The following is a 24,923-nucleotide window of genomic DNA, read 5'->3' as shown; positions in this document are numbered from 1 at the left end:
TTACTGATAGGTAGAACATAAAAGACCTTTTATCTGAGTTTTTCATCTGTTGGTGTATGTACTTAACATTTTATCAGTGTACGTTATTTCAAACATACCATTATGATACTTAAGGTGTGACCTCCGTTAAGGACAATTTAAAAAAATCTTTGTCTGCATTGCACAAACCTGTTTCTTTTTCACATAATAATATTACCAATGAACATAAACTAAAGATTTCTTTTTATTATAACTTACTTCAATTCATAGTTTAGGACATTAGCAAAAACTAAATAACTCAAAAACCCCAGTAGAAATACTTCAGCAAAAATAAGGCTGAGACTTCCAGTAATGCATAGCAAGAGTTGGGTCCCTGTATGCTCTACACATTGACATATCAAATGTTCAAGTTTTGGTTTTAAATAAAATTAAAATGCATTTGTTTATAAAACAAAAAACAAGAATCAACCTGGTAAATCAGAGTGGAAACTGAAGAAAAAGGCACTTGCTTACTCTGCTTTACATAGCTTCTGCCAGGCCTGATGGAATCTCACCGGATTCTCAGCCTCCATAGCAGGTTCAAGGTCTGTTGAATCTATATACTAGTTGAATAAAAAAGCAGGGCATACTTTAAATATATGTATATATACACACACATTAAATACAGTGGAACTCTTCCCAAAGTAAAAATCTTAACAGTTTACAATTAGTAAAGTTTTGAATTTGCAAAGCTTATACTCTAGCACTGATAGTGATAGTACTCTAAGTATTAGGGAGCTACTGAATTATGTAAATTTTACATAATTTAGAGACATTTACATAGTGCAGAACAGATTAAATAAAACATGGGCTTCAGGATGTTTTTCAAATTTATAAGGAAAGGGTTATTTCAAATGAATGAGCTGCCATTTATCTTGCCAAGTGCACAGCAGATTAAAAAATAGAAGGCTGTGTAAAGAAACAAAATATGTTTAAATTTAATAATTCAACAGTTATTATTACTGGTGGCACGTTTTTCATAATATAATAATGCAATTCAAGATTATAAAATGGACTTCTAATTTCTTTTTAGGGATATAATTTCTATATTTAAAAAAATCAGTTGGATCAAAGAAAGGTATTTAAGGTAATTAAATAAAGAGGCTAGTTTCTAGGAATCTTCAATACAATGTTTAAATATTTTAATAGGATATTTATTTCCAGCAGATAAAATGAAAATGTTTAACTTCACAGCAATGATACATTACAAATTATACCATTTTGTTCTTCTAAACCTATAATCATTTTGAAAATCATTCATAAATAATAACAGCCCTTCTGTACTTTGAAAGTTCCAGTAATTCACACATCAGCATCAGGATCTTTATTTCAAATCAGGAGAATTATGAGCTGCATACAACAGCCATGGTGGCACAGTGGTTAGAATGCAGTATTGCAGGCACATTCCAGGAGTTCGATTATGAGTGGCTCAAGGTTGAATCAGCCTTCTATCCTTTCGAGGTTGGTAAAATGAGGACTCAGATTATTGGGGGCAATATGCTGACTCTGTAAACCGTGGAGTGGTATGTAAGTCTAAATGCTGTTGCTGTTGCATTTTTCTAATTGATATTATTCACACAAACTACAGATCATGTTTCAATAGAACCAATGCTATATGCCAGCCAATGACAACATTTGCTGGAAATATAGAGGTTGGAGGATTGGGCAAGGCTGCCTGTGTCTTTCTTACAATCAATGTATATATTAAATATATATTCATACAATTATCATTGAAATAGCAGCTCTGACTTTGTGAGAGAGCTTCACGTAAAGCTGGGCGACCTTAAGTTTTTTCAGTACTGCTTTAACCAACTTCACATGCTCCGCCATGGTTTTAGTATAGATCTGTATATCATCTAGGTCAGGGGTCGCCAATCTTTTGGACCTCACAGACCACTAATTCATAATTTTAAATCCTGTGGACCACTAATATATTTTTTAAAAAGATAAATACTTTCCTAAAATAATGATCAGATAACTTCCATTTTATTAATATGAAATGCACCTATTTAATATAATAAAATTATAAGCACTTATTTAATTATAACAAAATCATAAATGCTTATTTAATCATAACAAAATCTTTAAAGGTTGTTTAATTGTAACTGTAATAATTGTTAATTATTACAGTTAGTTTAATTATTACAAAATAATTGAAGCTTATTTAATTATTACACATTTTTAGTGTGATATTTGTTTCTCCTTGTTTGAAATAAGTTTATGGATTTTTGGCTCCAATGATGTTACTGTAAGATAAAGAGCCATTTTTATTTCAAGCTGAGACCAGTACCAAGTTTTAATTGCTGTGACAGATGAAAATGTCTTTTCGCACAAATATGTGAAATAACCCTGCAGGGGGGTGAGTTGACCTGGGTCTCAGTCCACAGTTTTCTGCTTCTCCCGTCCACTTGGAGAGATCCAGTCCCAGAGGAGGCCTGGACAAAGCCTCCCATTAGCACTTGATCTCTTCCTGATCGCTCCCTTGAGCCAACATCATGTGCAGGGTCCCTATGGTAGAGGTAATGTCCTCAATCCACCTAATGCCCCACTGATCCCTTAGGAAAGAAAAACCCTTGACTTCATTTGGTTGAAGTGAAAGATACTTTTACTAAGAGATGCTGGTTACAGTAAAGTAAGACAGAATCTGATTTTCCTGTGCATCAACACAAAATGATTGTCTTCAGTCCTGTCTCTCCCCCCATGACCAGTCCAAATCCAACTGATGCAATGCTGTCGGGATGGTTTGGGAATACTGAGGTGTTTGGACTGGTAACTCAGGCTGGCAACTGAGGTGTTTGGGCTGGTAACTTTCAGGGCAAACGACCTTGATGATGCCTTGGCACGAACTAGTTCCACACTGATCTGCTTTTCTTCAACTGTCATTCTCCCCTCCTGAATTCCCACACAAAAGCATGCAGTTTTATTGCCCATTTCTCTCCCTCCATCCCTCCCCTCTAATCCTTTGAAGGCAGGATGCCAGTGCGGTGCCAAGCCATAGAGGGTGGACCTGATACTGCTTAGCCGCATGTAAAAAATATTGTCATAATGCATACAATTGTGAGTAGGATTAATATATCAGTTAAACCAACCAGAGTCACTTTAGTGAGATAAGCAGTGCATAAATTTTATAAATGAATAAATGAAATAATATTAATTAAGAAATAACATATTTCTCAGGAACATGGGATTCTCTTTATCTTTCAGAAATTCCACTATGGAAATTATTATAACAACTCTCAGGACAAAGCCATATACTTAAATTGCTTTAGAAAATGTGCAAAAAATATTAAAGAGCAGATGTCACTGAAAAAATAAACCTTAGAAACACCATAGGATGTTTACAAAATATAAAGAAACAATGAAAAGGAAAAATCAATTGAGTCTCACCATTAGATCAAGTTTGTGATTAATTGCTATAGCTGAATGCTCTAATGCCTTGAAAACAGAGGTGTAGCAATCACTCAGTTTTGTATACTTCCCAACTAGAGCAACAGAACAGCTCTTTAGCATCTTCTCATACCTGGCAATATAAAAATCAAATAATATATAGCTTTCCAAATATTTCAGCAGGTATTAAAATATTATAAATTTGGACTGGATATAGTGTGTGTGAGTGTGTGCGCGTGTGTAAACAGGTGAAGCCATGTTCTTTAAGTGTCAAAAACAGATTGGAAGCAGCTGTATTATAATTAAGGTTTACTCTCTAAGTAAGAAAGACAAAATAACAAAAGCTTGAAATATTTTTAAAACACAAAAACCCAGTTTATTTTACTTTTAGCTGCAGTGATATCACCATTTGAATTTCCTGTTCCTCTGAATTTACTCAAGCCATCTTAGAGAATGAAAGCCCTGCACAAATATATGTATAAATGGCTCATGGCTAATTTATTATTAAATAAGTAAGTATAAGTATAATCTTTATTGTCATTGTACTTAAATACAACAAAATTGGTTTTAGTCTCACTGGTGCAAAATTATAACAGAAACAAAAAAAGAAAGAAAGAAAAAAAAAAACTAGCCTGTACATGGAGTGATTGTGATTGTATTTAAAAGTCTCACAGCCCAAGGATAGAAACTATCTTTAAACCTGTTTGTTCGGCTGGCTATGCTTTGAAGTCTTCTGCCTGATGGTAGAAGTGCAAAGAGACACTGACCAGGGTGTGAATCATCTCTGAGTATCTTCCTTACTCTGCTAAAGCAGTGAGATCTGATGATGTCATCCAGTGGTGTCAGAGGGCAACCAATGGTTTCTTGTGCCGAATTGATCACTCTCTGTAGTGCCTTCCTGTCCGCAGCTGTTAAACCAGCATACCATACTGTAATACATTATGTGAGGACACTTTCTATGGTGGAACGATAGAAAGAGGTCATCAGCCATTGTTCCACCTGATTTTTTCGCAGGACTCTAAGGAAATAAAGTCCCTGTTGGGCCTTTCCAATCACCAGAGACGTGTTGTTTTTCCAGGTGAGATCTTGACTAATAAGCACTCCCAAGAATTTAAAAGAGGAAACCCTCTCCACACAGCCCCCTTCGATATACAGTGGGACAGGTTCCTCTCTGTGCTTCTGGAAATCTAGCACCATCTCCTTTGTCTTACTAGCATTTACATGTAAGTTGTTTCTTGAGCACCATGCAGATACCTTCTGGACTTCTTCCCTGTATACTGATTCGTCCCCTCCAGTTATGAGACCCAGCACTGTTGTGTCGTCTGCAAACTTTATTATGATGTTGGATGGATCAGAGGATATGCAGTCATATGTATACGGCGAGTAAAGGTATGGGCTGAGCACACAGCCCTGAGGAGAGCCTGTGCTGAGTTTCAGCATGGAAGATGTAAAGGACCCAACCCCTACTGTTTGTGGACGATCCGTCAGGAAGTCTTTGATCCATTCACAAGTGAGGAGAGGGAAATTCAGGTCAGTCAACTTTTCAATGAGAATTCCTAGTAAGATGGTCCGAGCTATAGTCTATAAAAAGCATTCTGACATAATTCCCAGATTTCTCAAGGTGACTCAGTGCAATATGTAGAACACTGGTGATGGCATCCCCTGTCGACCTGTTGCTTCTATAAGCAAACTGGTGTTGATCAAAATTTGGTGGAAGACAGGACCTGAGGTGTTGTAGGACGAGTCTCTCAAAGCACTTCATGTCAGTGCAATTGCAGTGAGATTATGCTCAACTGGAATAATTTACACCTCTCCAGATAAGAAGCTGATTCAGTTATTTATTACGAGTTAGGAGAAAAAAGAATAGGGCAGTTGAGAACAATATACCAAAGAGAAATTACATTAATAGAAACTTCACACAAGGTTTATGCACCAGTTAGATGTTTTGAAGAACTGAATCAATTTATTTCAGGTGAGGTATAAATAAATCTGCTATAAATATGTGGGGTTTTGGATTATATTCTGATGCAGGGGTTCTATCTCTTAATTGGTAGAATTTGTACCTCACCCTTATTTAGACTTCTGAGCCTTTGTTGATGGTAAGAAACTTCATTATTAATTTATTATTTCAATTTATATAGCAACCCATGACTCTGAGCAGCTTACAATAGTTAAAAAAAGAAATGAATACAACCTAGATGCATTTTTCTCTCCATTTTTCCCTTGATATATATTTTATTCTTTGGAGAATGTAATAAAGTATAGTTTAAAAAGAAAAAAAAAAAACATTAAAAGCAACATAAAACCAAACAACATAATTGGCAGCCAAAATATATAAACTATCAGCAATGAGCACCTGAGTCCTCAAGCCTGCTTGCAAAGCCATGTCTTTAAGGCCTTATGGAAAGTCAGTAGGGGTGGAACCAATCTTATCTTCTGGAGGGGAAGAATAATATCCAACAAAATAAAAGGCTCCTTTCCTAGATCCTGTCACATGACAATCCCTAGCACAGTGTTTTTGAGGAATGGCTGGCTGTGATATTCTGGGAGTTGAAGTCCACATATCTTAAAGCTGCCAAGGTTGAGAAACACCATCTACTGCAGGGGTGTCAAACTCACATCATTACCGTGGCATCACATGACATATTGGGACTTCCCCCCCCTTCACTAAACCGGGCATGAGCGTGGCCAGCACATGACGCATCTGGCCCATGGGTCGGGAGTCTGACAGCCCTGGTCTAATGGATGGGATCCAGGGCATAGCCCTCCAGCCAAACCTAATGGAATGGGCAAATGTTACCTGGGAAAGGTGATTCCTCAAATAAAATAATAGTGTCTGCCATCTTTGCAGATCCCTTTCAATAGCTCAAAGAAAATGGACAAACAAAATTAATATTTTCATTATGTTCCTCCATTTTCTTCAGCACAGATAGAGTTATGCAAAGTGTCAAGCATAGGGGAATTTTCTTTCTTTCCTTTTACGGGGAATGAAATGACTTTTGTAAGTGTTTAAGTTTGAGACCAGATTTTTGCTCCTTGTTTTTAACAAAATGTTTTTATTTCAGCATTTCTGACCAAAAAGAAGAGATGAGAGCTTTGGGATTGAAACTGATGGAAAGGTTGAAGTATCTTGAGCTACAACTGCATAGTTTCAATCTCCAATTCTTTTTGCACTGAGCTTGCCTTATTCTTACAATGAAATTTATCAGTGCATAATGCAACATCGTGGGAGGAGGTTATTTTTTCAGCTACCTTATCACAGAAACTAATGCTCAGTAAGTACAGGTGAGAGAAAATCACTGGCCCAACTTTATCTAGCAAGTTTTCATGCCTAAAAAGATTAAAATCTGGCTCTCTCTGCTCCTAGTAGGTCCTGTAGACCTTAATTTTTAGACCACATTGACTCTCCTTGTTCTAAAATGTAAAAATAAGCACTGGTGCTTTTACCTCATATTTTCCTATTCAGAATTTTTCTATGGAAACCTCTTGGGTAAAAAGTTTGAATTTTGGCACCATCAGAATTGCAACATAATATATAATATCAAAAGATACTGCAAATACTTTCTTATTATGTCATCTTACCATATTATACATTATTTACGAAAACACTGAAATAAACCACTCTTAAAAGCCTGGGACCTGATAAATCTTACTTGCTCAATTTTGCAAAAAGATTTTCAGGTGCAAATAAAATGCAAGGAAAAGGAGAAATCAAGACAAGAAACAAAGAAATGTACCTATCTGCAATTTTTTTCCATTTGAAAAGAAGGTGACTTGGTTGGTCATCAATTGGTAGGCTTAGTCTCTCTTTAAAGTATTTAATTATGCCTTGTTCTTCCAAAAGGATTGGCACTCGGTAAGTAGAAGAAACGTCATGGATGAATATTACCTAAAAAATATGAATTTCAATTATTAATGGTGTAAATTTAAAACTAAATAGACAAGGATCCTCTGTGTGTGTGTGTGTGTGTGTGTGTGTGTGTGTGTGTGTGAATAAATATTTCCTTTAACTCTACACATGTCTTTTCAAAAAGGATTAACTATGTTATGGTGTAGTGCCTGGTTATTTTAGGGACCTCCTATCTCCCATAGTATCTGCCTCATCAGTTTCATATGTTTTGTCTTCAATTAAACAATGCTATCTATGTAGACCACAGAAGCATTACTTCTTTATAATAACATTTGCTCTCTGGAATGAGGTCCACCCCTCCAGGTTCAGATACCCTCCCATTAAACCCCCACCCCCTATCTTGCTGATGTTTCTATGGGCGTTGAAGACCTAGCTCTTTCCATAGGCCTTTAGAAAGGATGAGTGAATCTCCATTGTGGATTGTGAATTCATTTCTTTTTGTTTCCTGACTGTGGTGGAATGTGGTTGGAGTTTCAGAAGAGAGGGACTACCTCCTACAGAACAAAGAAACAGAGCTTGGGATGTCTGGTAGGCAGGAAGAGGGCAAAGACAGCTGTCCCTAGCAGTTCACAAAATATTTATAATTATGCAGGAAATTGCTTTAGTCTGACAAGATTCTGTATGTGAACAGGTGAACAGCAATAAAGTAACTACTAAGAAGGAGTTGTTCTTGGAACTGATGCTGTTGGTTTTTTGTCATTTTTGCATATCAAACAAATAAAATGTACTATGAGAGCTGAGAAGTAAGCAGGTATCCTTAAAGAAACCGAGCAAAAAATTAAGCTCAATGCATGAGACATCAATCAGAAGCAAAACACAGATGATATTATGTACTGGTGGTGGAACTCAGAAAAACCATTAGACCTTTAAAGAAGAAACGTACCCTGAATTCTTGAAGAAGAAGAAAAGACACTGTAACAGGATAATATTTTTTAAAGAGCAGAAGGTATACAACTACAAGAATATAAAGAGATGTTACTCTGTTTGGCAATGCTGTACAGTGCTACCTTGGTACTTTACTGCTTTAAAACTTGTTGAATTTGGTACTCAAAGCATTTTGAGATCTTTATAATCTCAGAACAATGATAAACAGAATTTCACAATAGGAGAAATAGATGGAAATTTAAGATGGGTTTGAAAAAGGGAAGATATAAAGGCAGAAAAAGGCATACATGGGAAATAGGAAAAGAGATTGAAACAAGGAGGGTACATCCAAATCGCCTAGAACTGAAAAAAAAGATGACAGAGAATCTAAAGTTCTTAATGAGCTGAAGTTGGCTAAATATTGCAAATACCATCAAAAGTCTTATATAGATCATTTTAAAATAAAGGTTTAAAATAAATACAAAACATTCAGAAAAATATTTTTCTCCATGCATCTATGTGAAGGCAATTGAGCAATGGCTTACAAATATTGCCAAGTGCTCCATTGTACTTCTGGTCTTTCTTCTGATCACATAATACAGGTAGAGCACAGTAGCCTTGATGCACCTAAATTTACAGGAGGAAAACAAGAAAATAATAGTTTTTGACCTCCATGCATCGTGTTTTCACCCTCCCTGGCCCCCAGAAGCACTCTGCAGTGCTCCGCACGGACCGTTTTAGCCAAAAACAGGTCCATTTTCGCCAAAATCGGGAATGAATTATGAATTCATTGGGAATTATGGTTATGGTGGTTTAGAACTATCCACAAAGCCAAAAATTAACTAATCTTGGATTAGATTGGCTAGATGATTTAACCCAATATGTTTAAATTTTTTATCTAAGGTTTCAATCCTATTTCTTTTCATGCTAAGATAGATCTTTATAAACTTAACAAGGCTGATTTCTGAGGAAACATGGATAAAATTTAAGAGTAAAAATTATCTGAGCAGCAGAATACAGAATATGAAGATAGGAATACTCAGTTACTATCATATCATCATCACTATCCATTAATTAACTTATCTATAAATACCCCTTTATTTATTAAGACTTTTACTGGAGAAAAAGAAGAAACCAGGAGTCAAAGCTCCAGGGTGACTTTAGATTTAAACTCACCAATTTGAATGTCTTTAAAAAAAAAAACCTTTATTATATAGCCATTTCTATAATTGTATAGTATATGGCTCTTCTAATATATTGGGAGAGTAGTATTTAAAAAAAAACCCGCTATAACTTGCAAGATTCTACCCCAGTAAAAAATTTGCCCAGTTAACTTTGTTTAACTGTATTAAGGAAACATAATTTTCTATCAAATACAGTTTTAAATTAGTCTCTAAACAAACTTCTGAAATAAAGCCCAGGAAATTATTTTATTCCCCTTCAGTGCCAGACAACTTTAAAAAGTTTTTTTTAATCTGACTTTTCAGTGCAACACTGATTCCTGTTGGATTTTTTTTAAATAGCATGCCACCCTCATTTTGATATTATCCCATGAATTCCCTAATAGGTAGCTATTTGTCTTCTTCTGTTATCCAACATATTTTCTGATATGAACAGAAAAGAAAAATATTTAGAAAAAATATATTATTTCAGAGTGTGACATTAACACTATAATGTGATTATTATTGTTATTATTGTTATTATTTTAAAAAGAATGCTACAAACCTGTTCAGGTTCTACATGACAAAACATTGAAATCTTTTCTTTTACAGCCATTTCTATAGGTTTAGTACTTCTACAGACTATCTATAAGGAGATATAAACAGATTAGCAACACACCGTGGAATAACACTTTCCAAGAAGTAGTACTTTCCTTTTTTTTTTTTTTTTTGCTTAAAATGCTTTTAAAGATTTTTAAGGGAAAAGAAGAAAAAGCAAAGTTTCAGCTTTCATAAAAATAAATCTCCTACCGTAATAACTTGTGATAGAATTTCCAAATCTCACCAATTAAATACTCGGAGATATCTGAGTTATGGAGGTTTATCTAATTTAAGTAAATGATGTAGGATCTCTCTCAGCCAAACTAGACACCAGAATCTTATTAAGAGTACAATAAGATTAAACATTTAATATCTAGTATCTTTGCAAAAAATCACTTAGTCAAAGTTATATTTTCTTATTCACCACTTAACAAATACGTACACAATGGGCAACCAAAAATATAATGCAATTACATCAGACAGAAAACCTGCATATACTTCTGTTTAAAATTTCAGCTAATATTCCACACTGCAAGCAAATATATTATGCCCATCAATACTTAAACAGACAGTTTTTATCTAATATAAAACAAAGTAAACCTATTTTGCTATAATTAACAGATAGACCAAATACATTTTTATAATTTTAATCAGAAAATTCCCACTCAGATTCGACTACTGAATAAAAAAATAATACCCTATACATAGTGCAAGTTAATGAAACTATAAACATACCTATCACTTCCATTCTAACAATATAAATGTGTACTTTTTTTCAGATGTAATATTGCAGAGTGTATTAAACTTACCAAATCAGGAGAAAGACCAAGTCCCCTTAAAGCACGGACACTGTTTTGAGTAGGCTTTGTTTTCTGTTCACCAGTAGCATTAGGCTGAAAAATATAATTAGAAATCACTCATTTTTTAAAGAGCACTGGTGCAATGGAGCAGCGTAATATATGCACAATAACTACATAGGAAAAAGAATAATTAAGATTTAATAGAATTACAGTGAAACCTTGATTTAATAATCCCTCCATTATGTAGAATTGGGATGCAACAGACTCAGTTTCTATCCCCTGAAAGGACTGACAAGTCCAATCTATCTGAAGTAGTTTGGATAATGTAGTGTAGTTAAAATCACCTTAACTCTACTTTAATTTTATGTTAACCACAGCATTATTATACAAATCAAATAATGTTATGTGAATGGTCTAAATTGCCACATTAACATACTGTCCTATTTAATAGGCATTTGGCATCTATCAAAAAGTTTTCACTATTATTATTATTATTATTATTTTCATTCAGTAACTGGCGTTCTCCAGCTAAGCACTAACTATGGTTCATATTCGCAACACATTTTGCAGTGTAGTTTCTGAACTTAAACCATGGGTTGCTATATAAATTGAAATAATAACTTTCCCTTTAGTTTTCCCTTTCCTATTCTGGTGATAATTAATTCTTCTTTAATGTTTTTGTGTTGAACTGAGGTCTGACAAAAAATCAAAAATATGTTGTGTATGTAAAATAACTTTTGGATAATGCTATGTGAGGTGTGGTAGTCAGCATTCTGCTCTACTAAACACAGCCAATATATACAGCCATGGCATTTATTACCAAGCTCAGTTTTAAATCTGCACTGAAGAAGTGAACCACATGACAAGTCTAACAAAGCAGTGTCCAGAAGTTGTCATAGCAGCAAATAGTAGCTTTGAAAAGCCTACATTCCATTTTATTTTCTTTTTCTTTCTTTCTTTCTTTCTTTCTTTCTTTCTTTCTTTCTTTCTTTCTTTCTTTCTTTCTTTCTTTCTTTCCTTCCTTCCTTCCTTTCTTTTTTCTTTCTTTCATCTATCTATCTATCTATCTATCTATCTATCTATCTATCTATCTATCTATCTATCTATCTATCTATCTATCTATCTATCTACAGTATCTTATTTCATGGCTTTTCAGTAAAGTATACTCTTGGAGAAAAAAAATGTCTCAGGAGCTTCTTTTGCTGGCTAGCATATTGGGACGGTTGACATTAAGCCAGTTCTTTTGTAATAACTTACATAGACTTCACCAGGAGATCAACCTTGACATATCAGCTGCGACCAAAGACACAGAGGAGAAAAAGAAGCCAGGAGAGATCTCACGAGGAACTGACACTGCTTCAAGCCGCAGCAGGGACGCAAGCCATTGGCACGCCCCCAAAGCAAAAACCTGAGAAGTCTGAGCAGTCACCCTCAGCCATAAATGAGTGAGTAAGGAAAGCCCCATACCAGGGGCCGAAGACTCACTGGGCAATGAATGTGGGTGGGACAGGGGAGGAAGAAGACGCCCTTCCCCCTATTGGAATCAACATGGTCCAAAGCAGTAAATGAAACGCAAGGAAACTAGCCAAATGGGATGACCCATTTGGAGTGGAAGATCCCAAATCCTGGTCACAGCTTGTCCATGCAGCAGTTGAGAGAGAAGTTCAGAGGGATTGTATTGTATTGTATTGTATACTTTATTTGTATGCCGCCCTTTTCCCTGAGGGGACTCAGGGCGGCTCACAATTCAGGGGGAGGGGAAGACAAACAAGTTGCAAACATGAAGACAGTACATTGTTAAAAAAAAAAGCACAACAGTCATACCATTCGGGTGGGGTTAAAGTCATTAGCCCCAGGCCTGCTGGGACAGCCAGATTTTGAGGGCAGCGCGGAAGGTCTGGAGGGTGGTGAGGGTCCGGATCTCCACGGGGAGTTCGTTCCAGAGGGTCGGAGCAGCCACCGAGAAGGCTCTCCTCCGGGTAGTTGCCAGTCGACATTGGCTGGCTGATGGAATTCGGAGGAGGCCTAATCTATGCCATCTTATTGGTCTAGTGGAGGTAATTGGCAGTAGGCGGTCTCTCAAATACCCAGATCCAATACCATGAAGGGCTTTGTAGGTGACAACCAGCCCCTTGAAGCGCACCCGGAGATCAACAGGCAGCCAGTGCAGCTCGCGGAGGATAGGTGTTACGTGGGTGAAACGAGGTGCACCCACGATCGCTCGCGCGGCCGCATTCTGGACCAGCTGAAGTCGCCGAATACTCTTCAAGGGCAGCCCCATGTAGAGCACATTGCAGTACTCCAGCCTAGAGGTCACAAGGGCACGAGTGACTGTTGTGAGAGCCTCCCGGTTCAGGTAGGGGCGCAACTGGTGCACCAGGCGGACCTGGGCAAATGCCCCCCTGGTCACAGCTGACAAATGGTGTTCAAAAGTCAGCTGTGGGTCCAGGAGGACTCCCAAGTTGTGTACCCTGTCTGAGGGGCGTACAATTTGACCCCCCCAGCCTGAGAGATGGAACACTTGGCCAATTAGTGGGAGGGAAGCACAACAGCCACTCGGTCTTATCTGGATTGAGTACAAGCTTGTTAACCCCCATCCAGTCTCTAACAGCTTCAAGGCCCTGGCTCATCACGTCCATCGCTTCATTGAGTTGGCACGGGGCGGACAGATACAGCTGTGTATCGTCCGCATATTGGTGGTATTTTATCCCGTGCCATCGGATGATCTCTCCCAGCGGTTTCATGTAGATATTAAAAAGAAGGGGGGACAGGACCGAACCCTGCGGCACCCCATACGTTAGGGGCCTAGGGGTCGATCTCTGCCCTCCGACTAACACCGACTGCGACCTGTCCGAGAGGTAAGAGGAGAACCACCGTAAGACAGTGCCTCCCACCCCCACCTCCCGCAGTCGTCGCAGAAGGAAACCATGGTCGATGGTATCGAAAGCCGCCGAGAGGTCAAGGAGTACCAGGATGGAGGCGTGGCCTCCATCCCTGGCTCTCCAGAGATCATCGGTCAATGCGACCAAAGCGGTTTCTGTGCTGTAGCCAGGCCTGAAGCCTGACTGGAATGGATCAAGATAACTGGCTTCCTCCAAGGACCGCTGGAGCTGAAAGGCCACCACCTTCTCAACAACCTTCCCCACAAAGGGGAGGTTGGAGACTGGACGATAGTTGGATAGTACGGCTGGATCCAAGGATGGTTTCTTCAGGAGGGGTCTCACCACCGCCGCCTTTAATGTGGGGGGAAAGACCCCCTCCCGTAAGTAGGCGGCAACAACCGCCTGGATCCAGCCCCGTGTCACCTCCCTGCTGTTAACAACCAGCCAGGAGGGGCACGGGTCCAGCACGCATGAGGAGGCACCTACAGCTCTCATCGCCTTGTCCACGTCCTCAGGGGTAACAGCTTGAAAATCAATCCAGCGATGGCTTACCAGATTATCCCTTAGTGCCTCAGCTGGTTCTGCAGGATTGGAGTCCAGGTCCGCCCGAAACCGAGCAACTTTGTCCGCGAGGAATTGGACGTAATCCTCAGCCCTACCCTGCAAAGGATCCCCCGTATCTCTCCTATTTAGGAGGGAACGGGTTATCCTGAACAGGGCGGCTGGGCGCGACTCGGCGGACGCAATCAGAGAGGCAATATGTGTTCTCTTTGACGTCCTGATTGCCCTGATGTACTCTCTGATGCAAGCTGTTAAAAGTGCTCGGTTCGATTCGGATTTACTGGATCTCCATTGGTGCTCTAGGCGTCTCTTTCGGCGCTTCATCTCCCGGAGTTCCTCAGTAAACCAAGGTGCCCTCCTGGATCCACTGTCTCAGAGCGGCCGTAGAGGCGCAATCCGGTTTAGAGACTCCGTCGCTGCCGAATTCCAAGCAGCAACCAGAGTCTCTGCCGGACAGCGGGCGAGAGTATCAGGAATAACCCCAAGCTCCGTCTGGAACCCCAAAGGGTCCATAAGTTGCCTGGGGCGGAACCACCTGGTTGGTTCCTCCTCCCTACAGTGGGGGTTTGGTCTCCAAAAGTCAAGCCTCAGTAGGTAGTGGTCCGACCATGACAGGGGTAAGATCTCACTACCCCTCAGACCAAGATCGCAATTCCACTGCTCCGAGAGAAATACGAGGTCAAGTGTGTGACCCGCTGAGTGGGTTGGTCCCCGGATTACTTGGGTCAAGCCCATGGTTGTCATGGAAGCCATGAACTCCTGCGCTCCATCAGAGTGTTCACCGAGCGAAGGCAAATTGAAATCCCCCAGAACCATAAGCCTGGGAAACTCAACTGCCAGCTCGGCTACCGACTCGAGGAGCGAGGGGAGGGCTGCTGCAACGCTGTTGGGAGGCAGGTATGTTAGCAGCAAACCCCCTTGACCCTTGAGGTCCAACTTCACCAGCAGCGACTCACACCCGACAAGCTCCGGAGCAGGGATCCTACGAGGAACTAGAGACTCTCGGATAACAATGGCCACACCCCCACCCCTTCTCTGAGCTCTCGGCTGATGAAGCACCTGAAAACCCTCTGGGCACATCTCTACGAGGGGGACTCCTCCCTCCGGGCCCAGCCAGGTTTCAGTAATACATGCCAGGTCTGCCCTCTCGTCTAAAATTAAGTCCCGGACGAGAGGAGCCTTATGAACTACAGACCTGGCATTTAGCGACAGCAGCCTGAGACCAGGGTCCTGATTACTCACACCATCTGGCCTTGGAGTGGGACTCATAGGGCCGGAAGGAGGGATCTCTGTAACGTAGCGAGTCCTCCTTCCCCGGTAATGGCCAGCCCTAAAGTCCCCGCCGTATCGGCCCCTCCCTGTTAAGACCGTAATGCTCTGGCCCACTCCCATGTCTGTAGTTCCACCAACCACCCCTATGGCTCCCGCATTCCTCGACAGGCCCTCCGGATCAAACACACTCATTCGTTCACCCAAGCAGTCCCCACGTAGTAATTAAAACACAGAAAATACAGCAATAATAGGATAATAAAAGTGGGATCATTCACTCAATCACATGCATATCCCATACACTTACCATACAAGAATAATTGCGCAAGTATTAAAAGATGTAAAAAGTGTGCAAGTTCGGGTAAAGTCTGTGGATGGGTTCGTATAAAGTCCAGTCCAGTGGATTCGCAGAGATATAAAGAGGGGGAAAGATTTTGTCTTCCCTCTTCTTGCGTAATAGATGGTAAAAGTGGTGTAAGTAGTCTTGGGATAGGAGCACCAAAGGGGCTAAAACGGAGTCTCTTAACAGCAACGGGCGGCAATGATCGTACCAACCAGGACTAGATCGTAGGTCCGGTGTCCAGTGTCCAGTAGCCATAAGTAAGGAATCATATGGTGAAGTCCCGTATAAGTAAGAGCAAACCGAGGGCCAGGGAGAAAAAGAGAGGCAGTGCTGTAGAAAAGGCCTAGGGGGTAGGTTAAGGGGTTGTGGTAGTGGCTGTAAGGCCGACTGCCAGGTCTTATACCGCCCCATATTAGACCAACTACCCCACTATAAGTCAGTCAACAGAGTCTAAGGAGATACCAGGAAACAGGGCCAAAGATGTCAAAAACGCCAAAGCATCCAGTAATAAATCCACCAGAGTAGAGAGGGAGGGGGGGCGCCTAGGGAGACTACAGCAGCCGGGAGAAACCAGCTGCCTTGCCTCACCCAGCCTCGTTCGAATCACCCACCTCCTTTGATAACAGTAATCGTCCGGAGACAATAAACACCAGGGTCCTCTCAATCAGCAGAGGAAATAGGGCCAAAGCTAGGACCATAAAAGTTTGTAAAACGCTGGTCCGAAGCTGTTTGTAGATGCCTAAGACGCCTAAGGTTTAAAACGCCGAAGCGAAGCCTTTAGCGAAGCGCCGCCATTTCCGCCAGCCTAAACGAGCTGCAAAGCACACTCCAGGCTGCCGCGTGGGAGAAGGAAACGTTTGGGAGCGTCAACCCTCTGAGAGACTGGTTATTCAGGTCCCCTGGATCTCGCTCCGTTGCAGGGACCCTGTTTTGTAGGGCTCCGATCCGAAACGCCGGCTTATTTTGGCGTTTTTCTGCTCCACCGGACAGAGCAGAGGGAACCAGCGTCCATCCTGCCTCGCACATGGAGATTTATGCAGCAATGACGCCAGGAAAACCCCCAATGGGTCTGGTAACTCCCCTTCCCCCTATACTTCAGCCGATGGCACTGCTAGCCACAGCTATGGTTGGACCGCCAATGCAAGCAGCTTCATCACGCCTCCTCCGCTGCAACCATCAGCCTAGCGTAAGTGCTCACAGCTTAGATCCTGGCATGGGTGATGGCAACTGGCATTCCCCCTCCCAGATATGTTCTGATACAGGCAGCCATCCTCCTTGGTGGTCCGTTTCAATGGGCACCCAAGCCACCTAGCCCATTTCTTGGCTCAAGTTGGTACCACATGGAGCGTTTGAGGCCTCTATGGTGGTTTGATGCATGGAAGCCCATATCCATTCCATAAAGCAAGGGAAGCAACCAGTGACAAAGTACAAGACTTTTGCCACTTGGCTAGACTCCTAAGAGATTGGCCTGAATGCATGTTGGTCCACCATTTCAGAGAGGGGTTAAACAAGAAGCTGTACCAGAATTACCTGCCCAGGGAGGTGCTGCACAACTGTGAGCATAGGACTGCATGGCCACAAAGGTGGAGATCGACCTGATAGAATTCCATGAACACACCGGGCATGAGACTTGACCTTGCCAGCTAACAAAGAAGCAAGCAGCTCCCAGGGGAGAAAGAGAGAGCACACCACCATTCAGAGGAGGAAGACCCCACCAGAACCTTGATGGCTGCTTTTCTGCAGAAAGGACAGACACTGAGTTGCCAAATGCTTCGAACCGCAGTCAATGACCAGTCCCTCTCCTCTGAGCCAACCGAAGAAGAAAAAAGCTCCACTGAAACCAAAAGAGAAAATTCATGCAGGACAGCAGGTCATAGAGTTCTCCCCTCCATCCAGTGAGGGCGAGGGAACTGCAGCCACTGACAAGATGGGATCAGTCTTCTATGAGAGTGACAGCAAAGACGACCTGATCATAAGTGGCACCATCATCCCTTTGACTGCTAGTGGAGATTTCAATGTCGTCCTTGGGAGTAAAGGGGACCCTTATGGCCTTTTTGGACTCAGGGTGTACCAGATGCCTGGTCAGCCCCCAAGTAGTAGAGAAGCTAGGAATGAGGATAAGAGAGCTAAGAAAACTCGTAGTGTTTTCCCAGCTAGACAGTTGAATAATGGGCAGAATGCCAGCAACCAAACTAACCGAGCCTGTGAAGCTAAAAACCAGACACTATTCAATTTATTGTGGCCCTGGGGATGACAGAGGCCATGGCATGGTGGAAAAAATGGAGCCCATAGGTTGATTGGGAAGAAACAAATGGTGCCTGTGAAGGAAAACAGGAATTAGGGAAAGTACTAAGAAGCTGCTACATGCCTGCAGTTAAGAAAGTGAAGATAGAGACAGGCAATATCTTAAAAAGAGAGTGATAGCTGAGAACCAGATTCCCAAGGAAAATCGGGACCTGGCCAAGATTTTTGGCAAGAGGGAATCTGACATACTTCTACCCCAGTTCCACAGATTGTGTGATTGAGATTGTATCTGGGTCTAAGCTGCCAAAATCAAAGCTATATTCTATGACACCCAGGGAGATGTGTGAGCTTTGCACATTTACAGATAAGAACTTAGCCAGGGGCTTCATTCAACTGGCAAAATTGAGAATGGCGGCCCATGTGCTGTTCAAAGAGAAGAAAGATGGGTTCCTTAGGTTGTGCATCAACTATAGAGAGCTAAACTGTATATGTGTGGAGATTATGTATCCACTTCCCTTAATGCAGGACATTGGGCCACCTTGCAAAGGGGAAATTTTTCATGAAGCTAAACTTGAGGAAGGTATCCTACCAAGTGAGAAAGCATGAAAGCCAGGTGCTACCAATTCTAGATGATGCCATTTGGGCTAAAAGGAGCCCCTGCAGTGTTCATGCAGTTGGTAAATGAGGTCCTTTATGAACATTTGTACAAGAGGGTCCTGGTGTATCTGGAGTTGTCAACTCCATCATTCTCTCCAAGCAATTAGCAGCACCGGCACCACTCACAAGACAGCAGGAAGCATCATCATCAACATTGACCAAGGACCTGATGCGGCCACTAAAAGAAGCCCTGGCAGGGGATGATGGATTCCAGCAACACAAAAGTGAGCTGTTATTAAGAGACAGATTGGCATGCATAGGGAGCAAGGTATACTTCCTAGAACATATCTTTTAAAGGTATTATCCTTAAATAGATTTTTTTTCAATTAAATGATATTTTTAAATAGATTTGAAGTTAAGATTTGCATTTAAACAACACACTTCCCTGGACACTGAATTGACCCATTTGAGGATTCACACTGTGTTAGAAATTAACTAAACAGGCTTCATTTACAAAATATAGTAAGACAAAAAAAGCCTAACCCAAGTTTAGCATTTGCAAAATACACATACTCCATTAGGGTTAGATTTTGATCTAACGAAATGTTCCATATAAACTCCACAAAGGCCTTCAGATATTTATTCATTGGTTGAAATAAATACAGTGTGAGCCTCTCAACTCTTTCCTAGAACCATTCAGTCTAAAATGTTTTGTTGGCAATTAATGAACAACAATAACAAGACTATATCTAAGAGCATACAATTGCAGCTACATTCACCTCTTCAAAAATCTCTGAATTTAGTATTTTATCAAATTTAAAATGAGTAAAGCAGTAACATATGATGAGAAATACTTACCTGTGGTACTAAGCTGACATGAATATTGCAAAAGTTCTCTCTTTTGGCCTTAAATTGAAACTGTCGAAAAGCTTCTACAAAGGGCATTCCCTCAATATCTCCAATAGTTCCACCCAACTAAAAGATAACATATGGAGTTAATTAGTTTGAACAAATGAAAAGGCATAGTTCAATCTGTACTTCAGTTTAAGGATGCTTTTAAAAATACATATAGATGCTCTCAGTAATAATTTAGGCAAATTTGTGAGATTGTTTTTATGGTTTATAATCATTGTGATATTGTTCACTACTCAGAATCTACTGGCTCTATTTCTTCTTCGGGGTATGGTTTTAATTGGTGATGGTAAGAGAGGATGATTTAATGATTTATTTAGCTTTTTGAATTTTTTTTTATTGTTTTAATTAAACAAAAACACTTGTAGGTTCTTGTGATGTGTCCACACTTTAAATATATATTTTGATCCTTCCAAGAAATGTCGCAAAGTTAGCAACGGCAATCAAATTGCATAGGTTTCCTTCTCCCAGACTGCCACTTTCATTCTGTGTCCATTAATTTTTTTGGAGGTGTAAGCACAGGTCTGAAGGATTCCCTGGGAAGTTTTTTGCAGCAACACAGCTTCAATGGCCACGGCACTAGCATCTGCCTAGATTACAAATGAGGCGTTTGGGTTTGGGTCTTCCAGCACAGGTACCACTCCAAACAGCCGCTTTGTGAATCCCAAGAAACTTTGGAGTAGCTTCCTTATGTGAGGGTGGAGGGCATTCCAGGACTGTCCTTACTTTTTCTGGATCAATTTTCACCCCTTCCTGTGGGATTCGGTATCCCAAGTATTCAATTTTGTCTTTATGGAACTCACACTTTGAAATATTAACATACAGCTTGGCTGGCTGCAATTTTTAAAATATAGTTTGTATGAGCTGAACATGGTTGTCCTTCATTTCAGATTAGAATGTCGTCTAAATACCCCTTTGTATAAGTGCAGGACTTTTTTATTAGCTGCATGAATACGGCAGGAGCTCCTTGCAATCCAAACAGTAACACTCGGAATTGGAAACACCACAGGGAGCAGTTGAAAGCCATTTTCCACTCATCCCCTTCCTTAATCCTGACTCAGTAATACGTTTCATGTAAGACCAGTTTTGTAAAGACCGTCCCCTTGACTAAGTGGGCTAGCATGTCCTTCATGAGTGGTAGGAGACATAAATTCTCCACACAGACTGTGTTAACTCTGTGATAGTACATGCACAAGCAAAGAGAGCCATCTTTCTTTTCCCAGAATAGGACAGGGGTGGCTACCCAGGGTCTGGCCAGCTGGATGAAACTGCATTGTAGGTTTTTATGTATGTACAGTATGCGCGGAGCTCTTCCACCTCTCTGGGGGTCATAGAAAAGCATTATTTTTCCACCAACTCTGGGCTCACCATGCATCTGAGGCAACCCAAATCCACTAAGGCCCACAACTTCCCCTGGGCATCCAATGATGGCACATTCAGCTCTACTGGGATGGTGACAGGATTCACAGGTGACTTATCAGAGGATTGTCAGAGTCAGTGTTGCTTCTTTCTGGGGTGGTCAAAGTTCCTCGCTCCCCATTGTCAGGAGGGGAGAATGCAACCACTTCATCTTGTGGGGCCTTGAGATAGTTTCTCCCACCCAGAGTTGGCAGTGGTCTTTGGGGTCATTTTGGCGAGTTGGCAGTTGGTGGCTCAGTGCCCTTCCTTCCTGCACTTGAAGAATCCAGCAGGTCAGCATCTGGGGCTGAAGTTGCATCCGGGTGTTCTTGGGACCTCTGCCTTTGCAGAGGGGGAGTTTCAGCTTTGGGATCTAGCCAGGTCTATCTCCACACCTTTGGCTGTCATGTCAGAGAGCCAAGGTGGCGCAGTGGTTAAATGCAGCACTGCAGGCTACTGCTAGATCAGCAGGTCAGCGGTTCAAATCTCACCGGCTCAGGGTTGACTCAGCCTTCCATCCTTCCGAGGTGGGTAAAATGAGGACCCAGATTGTTGGGGGCAATATGCTGACTCTCTGTAAACCGCTTAGAGAAGCCTGAAAGGCCTATGAAGCGGTATATAAGTCTACTGCTATTGCTATGTATCACTGGCGGAGGGTGCGGGGGGAGCTCCCTGTGAGATGCAAATGTTGTATATATTATCATTGAGCCCATTTTGAATGTCCTCCAGCTAGCTGGCACACTAGCTCGTGAAACTCTTGATTTTACACTTCTACTTCCTTGAAATCCTGATTGATGGTTTTGATGTAGGTTCAGGCCTTCCTTTGGGCGAGTGGGTCTTTGAACCACTTGTACAAGGCCATCATCAATTGGTGGAAGCTTTGGAGCTCTGACACATTGTCATTGTGGAGGGAGACCATCCACTCTGCAGTGGTACCTTCCAGGGCCATGGTCATGCACCATACCTGAGCTGCTTCACTGGTCAGGTTGACTCTGTCCTCCTGCATATAATTCCACACCTGGATGAAGAAAAACCCCAGTCGTTTTGGGTCTCCTGCATATTTCAAGTCCAGGACAGGAGGTCTTGGCAGGACAGGACCCCATTGGGGAAGTCACGGAGCTGCCTGAGTAAGGACATGGCTGGATGAGACTGGCACCCCCATTGTGGCTGCCTGCACTGCAGTGCCATCTCCCACCAGCCCCAGTCAGGGTCAAGACTTTTTTAGTTGAGCCAGGAGTTCTTTGAATCACTGGTTCTCAAAGACATCTCTAACATCCTTCAGGCTTGCTCTACCAGGTCTTCTTATTCATCCACCTCCCTTGGGAACTCCTCTTCTCCATGATCTCCATGACACTCCTGTCTTCTGGCTCCATGGTTTCCCAGGTGTACATCATGCTGAGGGCTTTTTTCTTCCATATCCTTCTCCTTCACCCCTTGGGTGATCGACCCACAGGGCTTCAGGTTTCTTCACCAATGCTCAAGTTCCCCAGTCATTCAAGCTCCTTTTTGGGGCAATGCAATTTGGCAGGGTGACCCCTCTTCCCTGCCACTTTCATGGATTGTCATTTTTTGCTCAGTCCCCTCAGTAGACACTCCTGGTTAACTGCTATAGCAGTGCTTGTCTACTGTCAGACTGGCCCCAGCTACTCCCCTAGGAAAGAATGACCCTTCAATCTAGAGGGTTTAGAGAAAGATACTTTTACTAGAGATATATATTCTGACCCAGCTCCCCAAACATGACGCCACCCCTAAGGTTAACTCAGAGATTCCTTTATTAGGAGTGCCAGCAGCCCCTGCAAAAAGTTTCTCGCTCACTGCAGGCTAACAAGTCCATCCAACCTGAAGATGAATAGTTGTCTGCCACATCTATTCATCTCTGCCCCCTGCTGTTTATCCCCACAGCTAGGGTGGGGCTTGCTAGCAACGGTGGATCTTCTTTCTCAAAGATCAGCCCACAGATTTCCATTGCTTTTCTCTCCTCTGCCTTCTGTGCATCAGGCACTGGACCAAGCTGTTCCTTTTGTTTCTCATCAGCCACCTCGAGATCTAGGGGCTGCTGACTCTCCATCTGAGGGCTGACAGATGACCACCTCTGTCTCTTTATCTCTGCCAGCTCCATTCCCTCTTCCCCCTTGGAGCTCTTCGGTTGCTTTGATGCTGACTCTGACTCCCCTGCCTCCTTCTTCTCTGATTCAGCTGCTGAAGGGGCTGGTGGCTGACAGGCCACAGCAAGATGCTGAGTGCAGCATGGATGAGGCAAGCTCTGAGGAAAAACCATGCGACAATCATATATTGAATGTAATCCCCAGTATCCAAAATTCTCCCCCTAGGAGAGCAGTCCAATCAGGTGCCATTCTGATGTTTTGGGAACTTGGTGCCTCAAGCACCAATGTAAATTCCTGTCACAGGGCTGGCTTCCTTGAAGCTTGGCAGATGGCTCAAGTTGCCATCTCTGGTTCCTATTAGTGTCAATACTCTCCAATTCCCCATAGCATTCTTTCACACCTCCAATATACTTCCCCTCCCAGATGCCCCATCCTCCCTGCTTATGACAGTTGCTAGCGATTTCAAAGAAAGCGAAGATGAGCAATTGACATATCCATTGGAATTCAGAACAGGAAACAGTCAGATAAGACTTTAGTTTCTCAGGCAGTAAAAGAGACAGTGGAAGATTTATCTATGGAGATTCTCAATCATCCAAGTCATGGTTATTCCAAAGGTGCTTTTTCCAAAAGCAACTGGACTTTCTTATTTTTTTCTTTGAAAACATTTTGCTTCTCATCCAAGAAGCTTCTTATCGCTCCAAGAGTTAGAATTGAAAAGCTTCTTGGATGAGAAACAAAATGTTTCCAAAGAAAAAATCAAGAAAGTCCAGTTACCTGTGGAAAAAGTACCTTTAGGACAATGGAAGATTTATACCTTCATCATACTTGCAAGATTCTCTTCATATAGCTTTACAATAAAACTGGATTAGCCTTTTCATTCATGTTCCCTATCTGATCTATCTGGTAAGGCTGACACATACAGTATAAAGAATCAGGTTCATGACCTGGGGACTCCCCTGGATTTGCAGTTCCTGCTGAAACAGCAGGTGGAAGCTGCAGTCATGAGGGCTATGCCCAGCTTCAGTTAGGGCATTGTTACTCCACAGTCTGAGGTGAGAGGATTTTATATCCATTTTAGTAGCAGTTCTTGCTTTCTGGAATGGCTTTCTGCTAGAGGTAAGGTTAGTTTCTACATTAATTGTCTTCTGGAAGCAGCTGAAAATAGAGCTCTTCTGGAAAGTGCTTAGGACTTGATAGCAGGATTTTAGGTTATTTTCTATGCTTTTTAGAGTTTTTGTATTATTACTTTAATGCTGACCATGGATGTTTGAATTGTATTCCTATAAACCACCAAGAGTCCCTTGGGATTATAATCAAGAATAAATATAATAAATAAGCCCTTGCTCACAGCTACATACAGAAAATTCATACTCACTTCAATTACACATATCTGTGGTTCTTTCTTATCATCATCCACAGGAACTTTTGCCTGATTCATTACCCATTCTTGAACAGCATCAGTAATATGAGGTACAACTACAAGTCAAATAAAATATTAATGCGACAGAAAATTGGCTATACACTATTTCATGAAGTTTTTCAAGTATTAAAGTTATAATTGCATTTACAGCTACAGCACAATCTTTTCTTGAAATCTTAGAAGATTCTATAGTAATCTGATCAAATGAACTAGTAAGAATAGAGTTGCTATGTGAATTCTTTAGAAACTTATTTACTATTTTTTTTAATGAAACATACTTTTTTATTTTCCATTTTCATAACATATAATCACATGTATACTATTACAAAGTCAATAACCTATTGTATTAAGTAGTAATTACATCAGTTCCTCTTGTCATCAACACCCAGAAAGATAAAAACCCATTATTAGCTCTTCTGCTCTTATTTACTATTGAATGATAGAAATACTGCA

At 41.3% G+C, this 24,923-nt stretch overlaps 1 protein-coding gene across 1 annotated transcript in view; it reads right to left on the bottom strand.

The window, feature by feature from the left end:
- CTPS2 (CTP synthase 2) overlaps positions 1 to 24,923 on the bottom strand; it is a 103,106-nt gene that overhangs the window by 46,848 nt on the left and 31,335 nt on the right. The window contains 7 exon segments of the mRNA XM_032226156.1: positions 493 to 581; positions 3,406 to 3,538; positions 7,143 to 7,294; positions 9,905 to 9,985; positions 10,749 to 10,832; positions 19,494 to 19,610; positions 24,426 to 24,526. Coding sequence (XP_032082047.1) covers positions 493 to 581; positions 3,406 to 3,538; positions 7,143 to 7,294; positions 9,905 to 9,985; positions 10,749 to 10,832; positions 19,494 to 19,610; positions 24,426 to 24,526 — 757 coding nt within the window.

The sequence above is a fragment of the Thamnophis elegans genome, chromosome 11 (assembly GCF_009769535.1).
Source record: "Thamnophis elegans isolate rThaEle1 chromosome 11, rThaEle1.pri, whole genome shotgun sequence".
NCBI classification, from domain to species: domain Eukaryota; kingdom Metazoa; phylum Chordata; class Lepidosauria; order Squamata; family Colubridae; genus Thamnophis; species Thamnophis elegans.
This window is presented reverse-complemented; position numbering and strand designations above follow the sequence as displayed.